This window comes from Vigna unguiculata, chromosome 10 (genome assembly GCF_037176805.1).
Source record: "Vigna unguiculata cultivar grain cowpea cultivar isolate G323 ecotype 2 chromosome 10, ASM3717680v1, whole genome shotgun sequence".
In the NCBI taxonomy this organism is placed as follows: Eukaryota; Viridiplantae; Streptophyta; class Magnoliopsida; order Fabales; family Fabaceae; genus Vigna; species Vigna unguiculata.
The window spans coordinates 46,405,047-46,422,648 of NC_140801.1; the positions used below are offsets into that span (position 1 = coordinate 46,405,047).

The 17,602-nt window shown below is 31.8% G+C and overlaps 2 protein-coding genes and 1 pseudogene across 2 annotated transcripts; 2 read left to right on the forward strand and 1 right to left on the reverse strand.

Annotated features, from left to right (window-relative positions):
* Window positions 1-530: 530 nt before the first annotated feature.
* Window positions 531-6,224, forward strand: LOC146883355 (putative disease resistance protein At4g14610). Its single transcript, XM_085667521.1, has 2 exons — window positions 531-621; window positions 5,224-6,224. The coding sequence occupies exon 2, from the start codon at window positions 5,247-5,249 to the stop codon at window positions 6,222-6,224; it is 978 nt and encodes a 325-aa protein (XP_085523647.1). The 5' UTR covers window positions 531-621; window positions 5,224-5,246.
* On the reverse strand, window positions 2,545-4,855 carry LOC146883356 (uncharacterized; annotated as a pseudogene).
* Window positions 6,225-6,227: 3 nt separating the features above from the next.
* Window positions 6,228-16,631, forward strand: LOC114166832 (uncharacterized). Its single transcript, XM_085667567.1, has 10 exons — window positions 6,228-8,341; window positions 8,552-8,809; window positions 8,988-9,656; window positions 9,812-10,630; window positions 10,864-11,550; window positions 11,663-12,517; window positions 12,682-13,392; window positions 13,502-14,347; window positions 14,447-15,151; window positions 15,246-16,631. The coding sequence occupies exons 1-10, from the start codon at window positions 6,389-6,391 to the stop codon at window positions 16,104-16,106; spliced, it is 8,364 nt and encodes a 2,787-aa protein (XP_085523693.1). The 5' UTR covers window positions 6,228-6,388; the 3' UTR covers window positions 16,107-16,631.
* Window positions 16,632-17,602: the final 971 nt, after the last annotated feature.

The window sequence follows — 17,602 nt, forward strand, 5'->3', positions numbered from 1 at the left end:
GAGTTATTACTAAAAGAAAAATCTATGATAACCCAATCACAATTAAAAAAAGATTAGGAAGAAACAATAGTATGTAATTTTTTGTTTTATATTCATAAAAAAATAAATATACAAAATACTCTTGATGAAAAAAATATTAAATATTAAACTACAAATGTTTCATTATTAGTAGACATGGGAGTTACTTTTTTATCTTTAAGAAATAAAAGAGACTTAATGAAAAATGAGAATAGAAAGAATAAATTTGTATCTATTTTCTATTTCTTTTTCAAAAACAAAAAAAAATATAAAAGTGAAAGATAAATACAAGAGAAACTTAAAAAATAATAAATAAAAACAAAAAATATATCTCAAAAAGTATTTTTTTTATTATATTTTATTATTTATTAACATTAAATATTATATTTTATAAAAAAATAAAAGTCTATCTAATTTAATATATAATATATTATACATATATTTTAAAAATTTTGAGGGGCCATGGCCCTATAAGTATACGAAGATCCGTCCCTGGTCATCTCAATGTTTTGAAGGGATCGGGGCAAGCTACGATTCTTTGACTGTGTTCTTCATCACAGTTTGTGGTTGCTTTTGTTGTCTTCATCGTATTGTTGTTGTCAGGTACACACTATATTTCTCCTTTTTATTTCAAGTTTAGGTTTGTTCCATCCATCGAATAATGCATTTTTAGTTTATCTATAATCTAAATCCTCTTAGTCTCTTAAACTCCGTTCCTCTTACTTTGCTGCTACCAAAATTTTCACAGTTCAATTCATCAATCTTGAAAGTTCACGGGAAAAAAAACACAGTTGTTCTAATTTCATTACTGCTGCTAGCTATTAGGAAAGGGTCTTCATATTATATGAATGAAACGTAGTGTATATATATGCTGGACGATATATATTTTTTCAATTGATCACTTTTATTTTTATGATGATAAAACGTGTGATTGAGTTTCTGAAGAAGAATAAGCCAGTATTTATAAAATTTTGTCACAGATTCAGTGAAAATTTGTGTATATATAATAACGTACTCCCACCTGTTCAAAACTTTGGGAATTTTAGTTTTTAGTTTTGTTTTAAAGTACGTTGATTATTTTAGAATTTGAATAACCTCATCTACTTGGCTAAGAAAACTTATTTCAATAAAATAACTATATTCTTTTTATAATAAGACTTAATTAATGATTTAATCATCTAATATGTTGGTATAATTTATTTTGATCTTTTTATTATTTTTGGTTCAATTTGGTCTTTTAATTATTTCAAAATGTTTAATTTGGTTTTTTCTCCTAAGTTGACTCCGTCTTTGTAAATATCATGTTATTTTGTGAAATTTTAATTTTAATTTTAAAAAAATTAAATTGTCATGTGTCACGTTATGGTCGTGACACGTGTTAATTCGTGAAATTTTCAACGATTTTTTAATATATATATATATATTTATATATATATATATATATATATATATATATATATATATATATATATATATATATATATATATATATATATTCTTTAATTTGAAAAAAAAATTGTCACATGACATGCCATGTCAGACTATGCTTATTTTTAATTTAGTCACTCTATTTAAAATTTTGATTCAATTTAGTCCTCTATTTTTTAAGATGATCTAATTTTGTCTTCTCCAATTTGAGACCAAATTAGTAATTAAGCTTAATTACAACTTATATATACACGTTAAATAACTTTATAGGATTTATACATCAAATTATTTCACCTAACTATTCAAATTATTTTGCCTTTTACACTTGAAAAAAATTTCAAGTAAAAAAATGTAAGAAATAAAGTAACATGAGTATTTAAAGAGTGATTTGATTATAAATGATAAAAAATTATTTTAACATGAATATATAAGTTGTCATTAAGTTTATTTACTAAGTTGTTCTCAAATTGAATTAAAATTGTAAATAAATGGATTAAATTAGAAACAACCACCATTAATCTGACACGTGGTACAATTATGACCTGTCACGTGGTAATTTAAAAAATAAAAAAAATTAAAAATTAAAAATGATTGAAAAAATTTAAAGAATTGACATATGACACGACCATGACGCAAGACGTAGCAGCTTATTTTTTTTAAATTAAAAAAATTAAAAATTAAATTCACAAAATGACATGTGACATGTATGAACACGGTATTAACGTCAATTTAATAAAAATGACCAAATTGAACCTTTTAAAAGAATTAGATAACCAAATTGAACAAAAATAATAATAAAAGGACCAAAATCAACCAAACTAACAAAGACTAAATCACTAATTAAATTTTATAATAAAATATTTAAGGGATAATTAATATTAATAGATAATTTAAAAATTTGTTTCTAAACATTTTTATAGCAGCAACTAAAAATGAAATTATAAAAAATTATATATTAGAGATCTTTCTAGATTGGATTTTGAAGATAAATATATATATATATATATATATATATATATATAATATTTAGAATTTATATGTCCATTCCTTCTACTAGTATTACTTAAACAAAAATATACACCTAACAAACTAAAAAAAAGAAAACATTTTAGGGACCACCTTTTCTAATCGCTAAAAGAGATAAAATCGGTTGTAAATATTTTAACAACCAAACTAGAGATAAAAAAATATGTGGTGACAAAAAGTCTAGTCACAATCCAATTAGCGACCAAATTGAAAATTGGTCTCTAAATAGTTATCGAAGTTTCAATACCTTCTACTATAGAGATCAATTTAGTCATTAAAGTTTTAGTTGCAAAAATAAAACCAAAATTAGTGACTATTTTTTTGGTTGTAAACATGAAAAAAGATATTAAATTAAAAAAAATCGGCACCAATTTGGTTACTAATGTGATAATATAATGACACTTATTTTTTGATAGGTAACATTTTTATTTAAATTAAAATATATTTCAATTACTAAATTGATGACAAAAAGTTAAAACATTTAGCAACCAATATATTTCAGTAACTAAATCAGTTGCAAAAAGAATAAGAAGTAGATTTAGCAACCAATATATTTCTAAGACTACTTTTAAGTACATAATTTTACCTGCTTATATATTTTGACATGTTTGTAACAATTTTTTAACCTACTTATAAATACTATAAATTTAATTATGCTAAATAATAGTAAACTCAAATATATAATGTAGTAAAGAGTATTATAAAAGAAATAAAAGTGTACATACTACATGATCCAACATAAAAGCAAAATGGAAACAGTTCTAAATAAATACACAAGTTTTGAAGTCATCATACAATTAAAATTACAACTAATGGTCCCCTGGTCTACTATATCATCTCCACTACCACGAGGATCAGAAGGAGTTGGCATAAGATTTTCCAATTGGATGTGTTGAAAAATAAGTTTCATGGTGCATCTACTAATTTTGGTGTTGCATTTGCTCATCTTGTTGGTGCATGCATTCACTCTATTGCTCATGATTTATCATCATCTACTCCATCTTTTCTTCAAGTGTTCTCTCATTAGCATCCTTTTGCCATAATCCAAGATTTAATTTCTGAATAGTTTCACACATTTCTTCTATTTGATGAACCACTAGAGATTGACTGATATAGAGTAAGCACTTATAGAAGTAGTAAACATTTTAATCAATGCACCAAGTCCATACACATGACCCTTTTTAATGCATGAATTACAAAGAGTTATGTCATCACTATTAATGTTTCCCTCACTTGAAATGTATCCCTCCTTACATTCTTCTTCTATCTTTGTCTGATTTAATAAGTGGATATTTATTTCTTGTCCCTCATCATCAAATCAGGAAGAGAATCATGAATGAAGTCTGAATTAACATGTAGCGCTACTTGAAGTTGCATAAGCTCACCATCTTGGTATGAAGTGTCATGCTCAACTTGACTTATTGTCCATAACTCTACTACGAACTTTAATCTTAATTACTCCAAACCAACTTTGGTGTCACTCTAGATATTTGGTGAAATAAAATTGCTTTACTTGTTGTGCAAATATGAATGGATTGTATGCTTTTTTATATCTCTGTGAAGGCTTTACTTGAACGATTCCATACTTATTATCTACTTTGGTTCCTATTGTAGAAGTATTATCAAACCATTCACACTGAAAGAGAACTAAATTCATGATTGGCCAGCTAGTATACTCTAGTTGAATAATATTAGACAATATTTCATAGAAATATGACTCTAACCATTGCTTCCTCATACATAAACACCATAGTTAGAGGAAATCAAGCTTTCATTAAAGAATAGTGTGGAATTTGTATCTATTAGTAACATAGATAGGCCATGATTCAACTTTTCTCTTAAGACCCATGCCAAAATAACTAATAACGGATATTGAATATTATTTTCTAGATTGAAAACCTAAATAAAAGATTGTACTCCTCGATCTAAAAAGAAAATTTGTATAACTAGCAAATAGTAAATACAAATCCTCATTTTAAATTACCAAAACACCTTTTATTTATCGGATAACTTGAAAAAATTGTATTAACTTTTATTTAGTCTTTATTTTTGCATAATTTATTTTTAGGTCACATATTTGTTCTTTTTTTTATAATTATTGACCTATATTCAATTATTTTTATTTGATACATTATAATTTATTTTGTATTTGACATTGAAAAAAAATATATGTATCCTTATGATATTGAAACTTGAAAATGTCAAGTTTCTTTTTCTTTGATTTTTATTTTTTATAACAAAAATTCAATTACTAATTAAAACAGTATAAAAGTAAGTAAGTACGAGTACACTCAATCTCAAGTGGGGATGAGATAAAAAATTGGATGAAAATGAATTTTTACATATAAGATCGAGATTAGATAATCAAACTCACACCTACCATGTCATGTTGTTAAAAATGCTTGATGCGTAAATCTTTTTTACTATCATTAAAAAATTAATTATTATTATTATCGTAATTATTAAAATAAAAAATATTATTTATTTAATAAAAGCTATATACATAAAAGAATTATATTTTAGTAATTTTTATTGATTTTTAGATTTTTTCTAATATTCATAGTGTGCGTAATATGTATAGATTACTAAATTTATAAAATTAATTAGGTTTAAAAAGATGAAAAGGGTAAAAGAATATGAACATAAACAGTTTGCAAAAAGTAGTCTCTCATCAAATATTATCAATTGGGGACTTCAACTATAACTCTCTATTAATTAATATTACTTTGTTATTTACATGTGTGCATGCAGAAAAGATGTAATTGAGATGTAGAATGGCTGCTATAATAGGGTGTTACCAATTCCTGACATCGTCACCTCGTGCAAAGGAGTGGCTAAAGAAGCAATTGATTCAACTGAACTTGTACGAGGCAAAAGTTAGTGAAGTAGAAGATGTTGTGGAGAAGCTCAAGAAGAAGAGAGATACTATTCAACATATAGTTGAAGAGGAAGAACGTAGATATGGAAGAAGAATTCACGTTGAAGTTAAAGAATGGATAGAGAATGTGGATAAACTCATTCTCGCGTATAAGGATTTCCACGAGGATGAAATATGCCATAAATATGCAGTGTTTGACTTTTTAGATAGTGGTTACCTTCCAAAGCCTGGGATAAGGTATCATCGAAGTAGAAAAGCAGATGATATCACAAAGCAGGCAAATGGGTTACTGCAAAATGCAAAGTTTGACATCTTGTCTTATTGGTCTGGCCCACCCTCTATGGCTGCTTTTTTTTCCAACCTTGGTTACGAAAGCTATCCATCAAGAAATGACACTGTGAAAAAGATTACTGATGAATTCCAAAAGCCAGGTGTTAGAATGATCGGTCTTCATGGGTTGAGTGGCGTTGGCAAAACCTCTTTAGTCAAAGAAGTTGTGAAGAAAGCCTTAAAAGATAAGATGTTTGAAGTAGTGACCATGGCAAGTGTGACCAAAAACCCTGACATAAGAAAAATCCAAGGACAAATTGCTGATATGTTGGGGGCTGTATTGGAGGAGGAAAGTGACATTTCAAGAGCTGCGAGGATACACCAGATATTGAATGATGAGAATAAGAGCACGCTTATAATTCTCGACGATCTTTGGGAAAAAGTGAACTTTAACCTGTTGGGGATTCCACATGAATTAGAGAAAGATGATGGCGTAAACAATGTCAAAGGAAAATCACTAGATGTTGATATCTTGAAGAATGTCAATGATGGAAAATCCCCCATCCTTAATGGTTCGACAAGTTTTAGAAAAGGAACGTTATAAATAAAGGAAAATCCTCTGGTGCTGCTGACTCGGTGAATGTCAAGAAAGGAGAATTCCTTGGTGGTGATTTGAATAATGTCAATGAAGGAAAATCCCCCCTTGATGCTTTTGGTCGGTTGAAAATTGGAAAGATTGTTCCTCAGTATAAAGGGTGTAAGATTTTGATGATTTCTGAAATCAAACAAGTGTTGTTAAGTCAAATGGAAAGGAAAGAAGATAGTATTTTCCCTGTGGAAGTCTTAAAGGAGAAGGAAGCAGAGATGTTGTTCAATAAAAAGGCTGGAATAGTAGGCAATAATTATGAATATGAAAAGTTAGCGGCTCAAATTGCCAGCAAGTGTAAAGGGTTGCCAATGACAATAGTTACCACTGCAAGGGCATTGAAAAATAAGAGCCTTTCTGTGTGGGAGGAAACTAATCGAAAACTTGAATCTCAAAACTTAGCTGGGGTACCTGAATTTTCTACCAAGTTAAGTTATGATCTTTTAGAAGATGAGGAACTCAGGTACACTTTCTTGCTTTGTGCTCGCATGGGTCATGATGCATTGATTATGGACTTGGTGAAATATTGTATTGGTTTGGATTTTCTTCGAGGAATCAACACAGCAAGGGAAACTAGAGACAAAGTATATACGTTGGTTGCAAAGTTAAAAGAATCAGGTTTGTTGTCTGACAGTTATTCAAGTGACCATTTTACCATGCCAGATACTGTTCGTAGAGCAGCTTTGTCCATAGCATACAAGGAAAACCATTTATTTACAATGACAAAAGAAAAGGTAGATGAGTGGCCTGATGAACTTGAACGGTACGCTGCCATTTCGTTACATCATTGTAACTTCACTAAAGAGTTTCCTGGGACAATAAATTACCCAAGACTTAGAGTCCTTGAAATTGTCAATAGTATTCCACGTCCGAGAATACCCAAAAAGTTTTTCAAAGGAGTGAAAGAACTTAGAGTGTTGATATTGATTGGCATTCATCTCCCCCTTATTGATTCTTCAATTTCATCCTTGCATAAACTTAGAATGCTTTGTTTGGAGCAATGTTGCATGCTAGATGAGGAATTATCCATCATAGGAGAGTTGGAAAAGTTAAGAATTCTAAGTTTTTCAGGATCTGATATTAAAAATTTGCCAGATGAGTTGAATGAGTTAAAAATGCTACAAATTTTTGACATAAGTAATTGTTCTAAACTTAAAAAAATTCCATATGGTGTCATATCAAGCTTGGTAAGTCTGGAGGAGTTGTATATGAGAAATACCTTGATTCAATGGGAGGATGAAGAACAAACACGACAAAGTAAAATAGCTATTCTTTCTGATTTGAAACATTTAAATCAATTGACAACTCTAGACATACAAATCCCAAATGTTTCCTATTTGCCAAAGAACTTGTTTTTTGACAAGTTAGATAGTTACAAGATTGTTATTGGAGATTTGAGTTCATTTTTAGAGACTGATTTCAAGATGGCAGAGAAATATGAAACATTGAAACTTTTGGCGGTACAATTGAAAAATGGATCTGACATTCATTCTCTAAAGGGGATCAAAATGTTGTTTGAAGGAGTTGAAAATTTGTTTCTAGAACTTAATACTGTCCATGAAAAGCACAATAGTGTCCGTGAAGCCCATAATATTGTCCACGATCTTTTTTATAGATTGAATTTAAAAGGATTTTCATATCTAAAACATTTATGGATTGTAAATAATTCTACCATTCAATCTCTCATCAATCCAAAGGACAGGCAGCAACCTGAGAAAGTTTTTCCAAAATTGGAGTCATTAAGTCTCCATAATCTCAAGATATATGAAATATGCTCATGCAAACTATCAGAACCCTCCTTTGGTAAACTGAAAGTCATTAAGATCAATCTCTGTGGTGAATTGAAGAATGTCTTCTCAATTTCTGTGGCTAGACTTTTAAAATTTCTTGAAACAATTGAGGTTTCTGAATGTAACTCTTTGAAGGAAGTTATTGATGTGGGACCACAAAACAAAACTGAGCTTCTTACGCTTCCTGAATTACGTAATTTGAAGCTACAATCTTTGTCTGAGTTTGTTGGATTTGATGTCATTCCTCAGATAGAAAGAGAGGAAAGAAAACTCTTCCACGAAAAGGTGCGTTAAAATTATCCTCTAAATTTATTCATCCTTTACAACTAAAACTTTTTTCCCATTTTATTCTGTTAAACTAAAAGGAAAGAGTTTCTTAGGATCCCAACGTTAAAAAGAGAAGAAGGTTATTTATCTATTATGAAAATTAAGTCGAGAAAGTCAAAATAAATTCCTTAGTTTTTGGAGAGTCTAATCACGTGTGGCTGTTTGCAGGTTGGAGTTTCAAAATTAGAGAGACTGGAGTTGTCCTCAATCCAGATTGACGTAATATGGAGTGTCAAACAATCTTCAAAAAAACCATCTTTTGAAAATTTGACACATTTGGATGTCAATGGTTGCTGGAAATTAAAATATTTGATGTCAATTACAATGGCCAAGAGTCTGGTGAATCTTCAAAGCCTTTATGTAAGTGACTGTGAGAAGATGGGAAGTATCTTCCTCCCTGAACAAGATAGAGAGAAGGATAATACGGTAAGAAGCTTTGTCTGATTAGATTCGGTGTTAAGATTTGAAATTGCAAATCCACAATAGTAGTTTCAAATGTTTGTAGATCCATAAATTTTATATTTTTCTTTTTCTGTTTATTGATTTGGTTTCTCTATTTTAACACATAATTTGATTAACTTATGGCTACTGTGTTCCAAAATAGAGTAGCATCTTTCCAAAAATGAAGAATATGAAACTTCGCAATATGAACAGTCTGAGTACGATATGGAATCCAAAACTCCCTTCAGACTCCTTTAGCAAACTAGACACTCTAGTCATTGAGAAGTGTGACAGACTTGAAAATGTAATGGAAGGAACATTTGTGAGTATATGCAACTTGAGAGTCACAAATTGCAGGTTCATGAAAGCAATATTTAATATACATGAGCAAGTTGGGGATGTAGCTAATAACTTGCAAGATGTTCATTTAGAAACACTCCCTAAATTGAAGGTTGTATGGAAAATGGATTATGAAGATCGAGTTGGGATTCCTAAGTTTAACAATCTGAAGAAGATATGGGCTCAAGATTGTGACAGCTTGGAATATATATTTCCATTTTCTGTAGCCAAGAGTCTTGATAATCTAGAATCTCTTGTGGTTTGTGATTGCTATGGACTGAGTGAAATTGTTGCCAAAAGGGAAGCTACCCACACGAATAGAGCCAGTTTTAACTTCCCTAAACTAAGCACCATCAAATTTTCAGAACTGCCAAAACTTACGAGCTTCTATCCATCAACTTATGATTTATCATGTCCATTGAATGAGCTATCTATTGATCGTTGTAACAATCTGGAACCATTCAACTCTGTACATGTATGCTTTCCTGAAGAGGTACTAGTACTAAGCCCCTCAACTCTTCAACAACACTGTCTAATTCATGCAAAATTAAATAGAAAATAATCAAAATGGAAACATATTCTTCCACTTTTACTTAAATATATATTTATATAAATATATTCATCCTTTTCTTTGTTTGTCAATTATAGGTAATCAATAACTTGAAGTCCATGCAAATTGAGTCTTGGCATGCAAAGTCACCACACAGTTATATGGGTAAAAGGAACCATCGAAGGGATAACTTAGAAGAGCTTTCCTTATTTAGATTAATGGATACTGAGATTTTATATTCTTTCCTACATAGAAATCCTAATTTAAAAAGCCTATCACTGAATAATTGTTTCTTTGAAAAGATAGTGCCTCCAAAGGAAGATACTGAAATTGAAAACTTGGGAGTAGTTCCAAATTTGAAAAGCTTGATGTTGATAGACTTTCCGAATCTCAAAGAGATAGGCTTTGAACCAGACATCATTCTTGAAAGGTTAGAGTTCTTGATTTTGAAGAACTGTCCTCGTATGATTACTTTGGCACCTTCCTCTGTATCTTTTACTCGATTGACAAATCTTGAAGTGATCAATTGTGATGGATTGAAAAGTCTAATGTCAGCATCTACTGCAAAAAGTTTGGTTCAACTCAGGACCATGAAGGTAGTGAAATGTGAATCCCTGGTGGAAATAGTAAGAAAAGATGGAGAAAGTTCTGAGAGGGTTGTTTTTCAACAATTGAAAGCCCTGGAGCTTGTTTCACTGAAGAAACTCAAGAGTTTCTGTGTCTCTGGTTGTGCCTTTGAATTCCCATCATTGGAGAAATTGGTAGTGAGTGCATGTTATAATATGGCTAAATTTTCTGAAACAGTCACCAGATCACCACTTTTACAAAATATACATGTTGTCCACGGAAAAGAGAGCAAACGATTATGCTGGGAAGGAGATATAAATGCTACAATACAAAAGATATTCGAGGAAATGGTATGTAATTATGTATGATTTTCTTCACTAAATTTTTATTTTCTATTTTGTTATTTTAAAAGTTAACTTAAAATAATGAAATTACTTAAAAAATTTGTGGGTAATAGAAAACGAGAGAAATTATTATATTTTTTGCTTCAGTTATCTTTTTAAACAATCAAAATTCTTTTAAACGCTGCCCAATTCTCATATAACCAAAAAATACAATGAACTTACACAATTTATGTTCACAGAAATTTTTGGAAGGCATGGAGGAGATGAGCCTCTCCCAACATCAAGAGCTACAGAAAAGATGGAAACGTGGAGTTAGTCTGCAAAAGAAAAATAGTTGGTTTTATAGTTTGAAGATTTTGAAGCTTGAGAACTGTGTAATTCAACCATGTGCAATTCCATCAAATATTCTTCCTTATTTGAGGAGCTTAACAGAACTGCAAGTACAGGCCTGCAACAATGTAGAGGTAATTTTTGAGATGAATGCTGAAGAGGGAACTGGATCAACATTCCACCTGGAGAAATTGAGTTTAGAAAAGCTACCAAAGCTTAAGGATGTGTGGGAAAGAAAGGGTAAAGGAACCGAGAGCTTTCAAAATCTGAGGCTGGTCCATGTTAATGAATGTAAAAACCTGCAAAATGTGTTTCCTTTGACCTTGGCAAAAAATCTTAAGAAACTTGAAAAACTTGAAATAACAAGTTGTCATCTATTGCATGAAATTGTTAGAAAGGAAGACGACACAGAAGCGGTGTTCTTGTTTCCTTGCATAACTACACTTTGTCTTCATGATCTGCCAGAGCTCATTTACTTTTACCCACAATCATTTACTTTGGATTGCTCTGCGTTAAATTTATTAATCGTGATGAGTTGCCCAGAGTTAGAGCTATTTGGAAGTGCTAACAGACAATCCATTTTCTTTGATCTAAAGGTAATTAAGTAACATTAAATGCACATTTTCTGTCTAGCTCTCTATGTATATATTTTACATTTCACCTTTTAATACCCAGTCCATGTTTTTCTATTTGATTTTCTTTCACTAGGATATTTGCAACCTTGAGATACTGGTACTTGACTGGGAACAAACATTGGTGTTAAGGACAAAGTTGGGGGAACCTATGGACAACCTCAAATATTTAAATGATATTAAGTTGTTACTTAATGATGATAAGAGTGAAAGAACAGATTTGCCCATTCAAATACTCCAGAAGATGCCCAATTTAACAAAAATGACTATATGCTATTGCAAATGCCTCGAGGTATTCCAAACTCAAATCCCAGAAATTGTCGAGAAAAGGGTGCTTACACAGTTGAAAACATTGAAACTGTATGGTGTCCCAAAACTACAGTCCATTGGGTCGGAGGACTCACCATGGTTAAACGTGATTTGTGACAGTGAGAACCTCCAACAATTACATGTTGTCGATTGTCCTGATTTGAAAGCATTGGTGCATTCTACTCCTTCTGTGTCTTTCAAGTATGTGAGAGAAATGTACATAAACGGGTGTAAAAAATTGAAGTATTTATTCACATTATCATCAGTGAACAAGTTAGAGAGCCTTGAGTATATAGAAGTCTGTAACTGTGATTCAATGCAAGCAATAGTCTGGAAAGAAGAGGATGACATTTCAGAAGTGATCAAACTACAACAGCTAAAGCGCACAGATCTATATCAATTATTAAGCTTGAAATGCTTTTATTCAGGCAATGACACTTTGCGGTTACCCTCCTTGATGATAATGGACATATGGAGATGCCCCAAGATGGAGTTTTTCTCTAGAGGAGAGATACACCTGAATTCTTCTTTCAGAGGAATTCGAGTTTCAAACGTCTTAAGTGATGACTTGGTCTTCTACCGTGATCTTAACTCTTCTGTAGAGAAGGTGTTCCTGCAACAGGTAACCACTTTCAATTCTGAATCAATCAATTTTGACTCTTGTTCGAGTGAATTTAAAGAATTTAAAACAAGAACCATTGTAGATTTATAGCGTTCTTTTATAGGTAAACTAAGTCGAGCAGGGAATGGATATATCTGATGATAAACCTATTGTAATATTCACAGGAGTTTTTTGAAGCCGTGGACAACGAGTGCTTTTCTGATAATCTTGAACTACAAGAAGACCCAAATTGTAAAACTGGTTTGCAAAACAAATGGTTGGCCAATTTGGAAACATTGAAGTTGCATAACTGCAAGCTATCATATGCAATTCCATCTTTTATTCTTTCTCTTTTAAAGAATTTAAAAGAATTAGAAGTACGAGATAGCAACCGGGTAGAGGCAATTTTTTATATGAATGACGACACTGAGATTAAGGAAACAGAATCACAATTGAAGATATTGACTTTAAATGGACTATCAAAGCTGAAACATGTGTGGGAAAAGGACACTCACACAATTCTAATCTTTTGCAATCTGCAAGAGGTTGTTGTTAGTGATTGTGCAAAGCTGCAAACTTTATTTCCTGCTTCCCTGGCCAAAAGTCTTAAGGATCTAAAGAAGCTTAAAATAGATTCCTGTGAAAATTTGCAAGACTTTGTTGAACAGGAAGAAACAACATTTGTAACTGAAAAGTTTGTGTTCCCTTGTGTGGAGGATTTGGAACTCAATGACTTGCCCCAGGTCACTTGTCCTAAAACATTCACTCTAGAATTCCCCTCTGTAAAATTCTTATCTGTGAGGAATTGTGATGAGTTAGGGTTATTTCAAAGTGTATATGATCCCATGGGTGAGGGTACTTCAAGCAGCAAACTTCCTCTTATCTCAGATCCAGAGGTAAATAAAGTATCGTAGAATCTGCATTTCCAAATTTGTTCTCCTTTCAACTTTTATCTAATTCACACACTTTTTTTTTATCTGATTTGTTTTTGTCCCTAATTTTTAGGTCATTTCCAACCTGGAGAAACTGACTCTTGATTGGAAACAAGTTCTGGCATTAAGCTTATGGTTTAAGTCACAGAAACCTACGAAAGGCCTCAAAAATTTAAACAGCATTTCCTTGTCTTTCTTTCGTGCCGAGGAGAATGAAATGCTCGTGTTACCCGTTGAAATACTCAAGGCACCAAATTTAATAGAATTGGGTATAAACAATTGTGATGGTATCAAGAATTTCCTTGCCCAAAATCCCAATATTGGCGAGAAGGAGATGCTAAGACAGTTAACAATATTGAGGCTATGCAATGTGTCCACTACACAGTTCTTTGAGTTAAACTACTGCTCAAGCTTGAACATGATCTGTGAGAGGCTCCACAAATTAATTGTTTCCCAATGTCCTCATTTGACAATAATATTAGGAGTACGTTCTGCGGTGTCTTTCTCTTGTCTGAAAGAAGTGAATATATACAAATGTTCAAACTTGAAGTATTTATTTACAACTTCAGCTGCCAAAAAATTAATGAACCTTGAGGAGATTCGTGTCATTGAATGTGAATCACTGACAAAAATAGTGGCTAAAGAGGGAGATACAACTTCTGAAGCCATTAAATTTGAACGACTCCACACCATTCATCTACAATCTTTAACAAGTTTAGTATGCTTTTATTCTGGGAGTGACACTCTACAATTATCATCTTTGAAAACTATGGTAGTATGGAGTTGTCCCAACATGGAGTTTTTCTCCCATCGAGTTCAATCCCTTATGGAAGTTACATTATCCATGGATCAGGAAGCGGACGATTTACCCCCTTCAAGAGATCTTAACACCATAATAAAAAGGATCTCAGAACGAAAGGTAAAAATTTCAAGGAGTTTTTGAATGCTTGTTTGGCCTTATATTATTGAATGCTTATTAACAAGTAACTTAGAAGATAACCTTTTGCTATATTTACAGGAGTTTTTTGAAGCAGTGGACAAGGAGTGTTTTTTTGATAATCTTGAGTTACAGGGAGATCCGCATTGTAAGTTTGGCCTGCAAAATCAATGGTTGCGCGATTTGGTTAGCTTGAAGCTACAGAATTGTACTCTGCCATGCGCAATTCCATCTATTATTCTTGCTCTTCTGAAGAGCTTAAAAGAGTTGGAAGTACGGGATAGTACAACCATAGAGGTGCTTTTTTATATGAATGACACTGAAATGACGAAAATAGAATCCCAGTTGAGGATTTTGACCTTAAAAGGGCTATCGAAGCTAACACATGTTTGGGAAAAGAAGAAAAATGGAGTTCTCATCTTTCCAAATCTGGAACAGGTCGTTGTTAGCGATTGTAAAAAGTTGGAAACACTATTTCCCGCTTCCTTGGCAAAAAATCTTAAAAGTCTCAAAGGAATTGAAATAGAAGATTGTTCTAAGTTCCAAGAAATTGTTGAAAAAGAAGAATCCACAGAAGCAAAGTTTGTGCTCCCTTGTTTAGAGAGGTTGATTCTTTCTTCCTTGCCACAACTCAGTTGCTTTTACCCTCAAACATTCACTTTGGAATGCCCAACCTTAAATATATTATCTGTGTTGAGGTGTGAAGGATTAGAGTTGTTTCAAAGTAAACATTCCATGGGTGGGGGTATTTCAGTTAAGAGACAACCTCTTATTTCACGTTTAGAGGTAAGTGCACATCAAAGAGTCTACACTCTCAAATTTTTTTCCTCTTTTGGTTTTGCTTAATTTCTATTGAATTTGATTTTGCTTTAATTGTTAGGACATTTCAAACGTGAGAGAATTGGAACTTGATTGGAAACATATTCTGGCATTAAGATCAAGGCTTAGGTCTGAAAAATTTACGGGAGTCTTCAAATGTATAAATAAAATGCACCTGCTCTCGAACGGTGATAAGAGTGAAATGCCTATAGTGCTCAATGAAATACTCCATAAAGCACCCAACTTAACCGAAATGGTTATACAAGTACTAAATTGTAAAAATCCGGAGATTTTCCATGCTCAAAACCCCAAAATTGGTGAGGATGGGATGCTTTTACAGTTACGAATATTGACACTATTCCAAGTAGCTGCTATCAGGTCCATCCAGTCAGAGAACTCATCATGGTTAAACACAATCTGCGAGAACCTTCACGAATTAAATATCTTCAATTGTCGTCATGTTGAAACAATTGGAGTGCATTCTACTTCTAAAATGTGCTTCTCTTTTCTGAAAAAAGTGAATGTATCTCACTGTTCCCAATTGCAGTATTTATTTACATCTTCAGTGGCAAAAAAGTTAGTGAACCTCCAAGAGATCATAGCATTAGGATGTGAATCACTAAAAGAAATAGTGGCCAAAGAGGAAGATGAAGATGAACCCAAAGGTGAAGGTGAATATAAATATGAAAATGAAATAATATTCACCAAGCTTGAGATGTTGACTCTTGTCTCATTAGACAAATTTGAAAGCTTTTACACGGGGAGTTCCACTTTGAATTTCCCATCCTTGAGAAAAGTGGGGGTAAACAAATGCCTCAACGCCAAAATTTTCCGTCATCATGATAAAGTGCCTCTAAAATTAAGGGTGACAATAGATGGAATCCGATGTAAAGGTGATACAAAAGCTCTGATCATGCAATAGTTTGAGGAGGAGGCTTCTTGAGTTAGTTTGGTGACAAATTCCCTTCACTTGTAAGTATCATATTATCTATCAATAAATAGTGTTTTTTCTGTGTTGAAGTGCAGCGTTCATGAATACAGTTTCCCTATATACCTACAGGAAACATGAATGGTTCTCAAGTTATATAAGGTTTGTTTGTGAATAAGTGTTGTTCTTGTATTCATACTGATGCAGATGCGTGTTGCTTTTAAGTTATAGGAAAGATAGTGTGTTGCTTAAGGAGATTTGAATTGTTTTAAATTACAAGTTCTTGAATGTTTTTCTGTTAATAAATTTGACATGAGTTTAGTTGTTGAGAAAAAGATGCTCTGTGGATAAGTTGGAAACTGAGCATTGCATCTCTAGACATGTCGTCTGTTGTTTCTCTGCTATACGGTGTTTCATGAACGATACAAAAATGTATTTGTGTATATGTACTATGGTACTTATGTTGTAAAATGAGTGTTTCTTTTTTAATGAAGTTGTACCTGAGAGAATTGGAGTTTATATGCACATATGTTCCTCCATAAATATTTGAAAAAGTTGTAAGATTATATGTAATTGTTGTGTGAAAATGGTAAGAATTATTTTGAAACTAATTGTAAATAAAGATGACATTTAGTCCAGTTGTTGGAGCACGATCACCTCCCTGCCAGTCCTCGGCTATGATATAAATGCCTTGTGAGTTTACCTTTTTATGCATATCTTAGAATTTCTTACATGTTTTTTACTTTGAACTTTCATCACTTTCATGTTAATCGTCTTACTAGTAGTTAGATTTAGGATTAGTGTTTTTATCGCTAGGAATATTGTTGACCTTTTATGTCGGGCTTGAAGATTTAGAAATAAAATATTTTGGAGAAGTAGAAACTTTATTTCATCTTTTCCATTAAGTTTAGAGATTTAAATGAATCCTATGGTTAGAGTTAATAATAAAGCTATTCGGACTTTAAGTATCAATCGAAAGATCCACAAATATTTAGCATTAAGATTTAAGGTCGAAAGTGATTTCATGGTTTCTTATATGATTGAATTATGTCTTGTTGGTATCAAATATATGGTTTCTCCCTTATGACGAATTCTTAGAAAGAGGTTCTTTATGGGACTTTCTTTGCAGTAGCAACATAGGTCAAATCTATTTAGTAATAATAATTAAATTCATCTCGGTAGATATTGTCCAACCCCATCTACATTTTCACATGAAATTTCTGTCTTAATTGGACATGAGTATCCAAATTTTTGAATTGAATATCAAGATTTCGATGACTATGTACATATTTTCCTTGTCTCCATACTTGTCTTTAATACATATCCTCGTTTCCGTTTAAATTTATAAAAATTAATAGTTTATTATATAATCTTATATATATATATATATATATATATATATATATATATATATATTAGTCTTTGTCTGTAGGTTTCGAGTATAGGGATCTAGCACCTATTTAAAAATACTCAATCTGCCTTTACTCTTT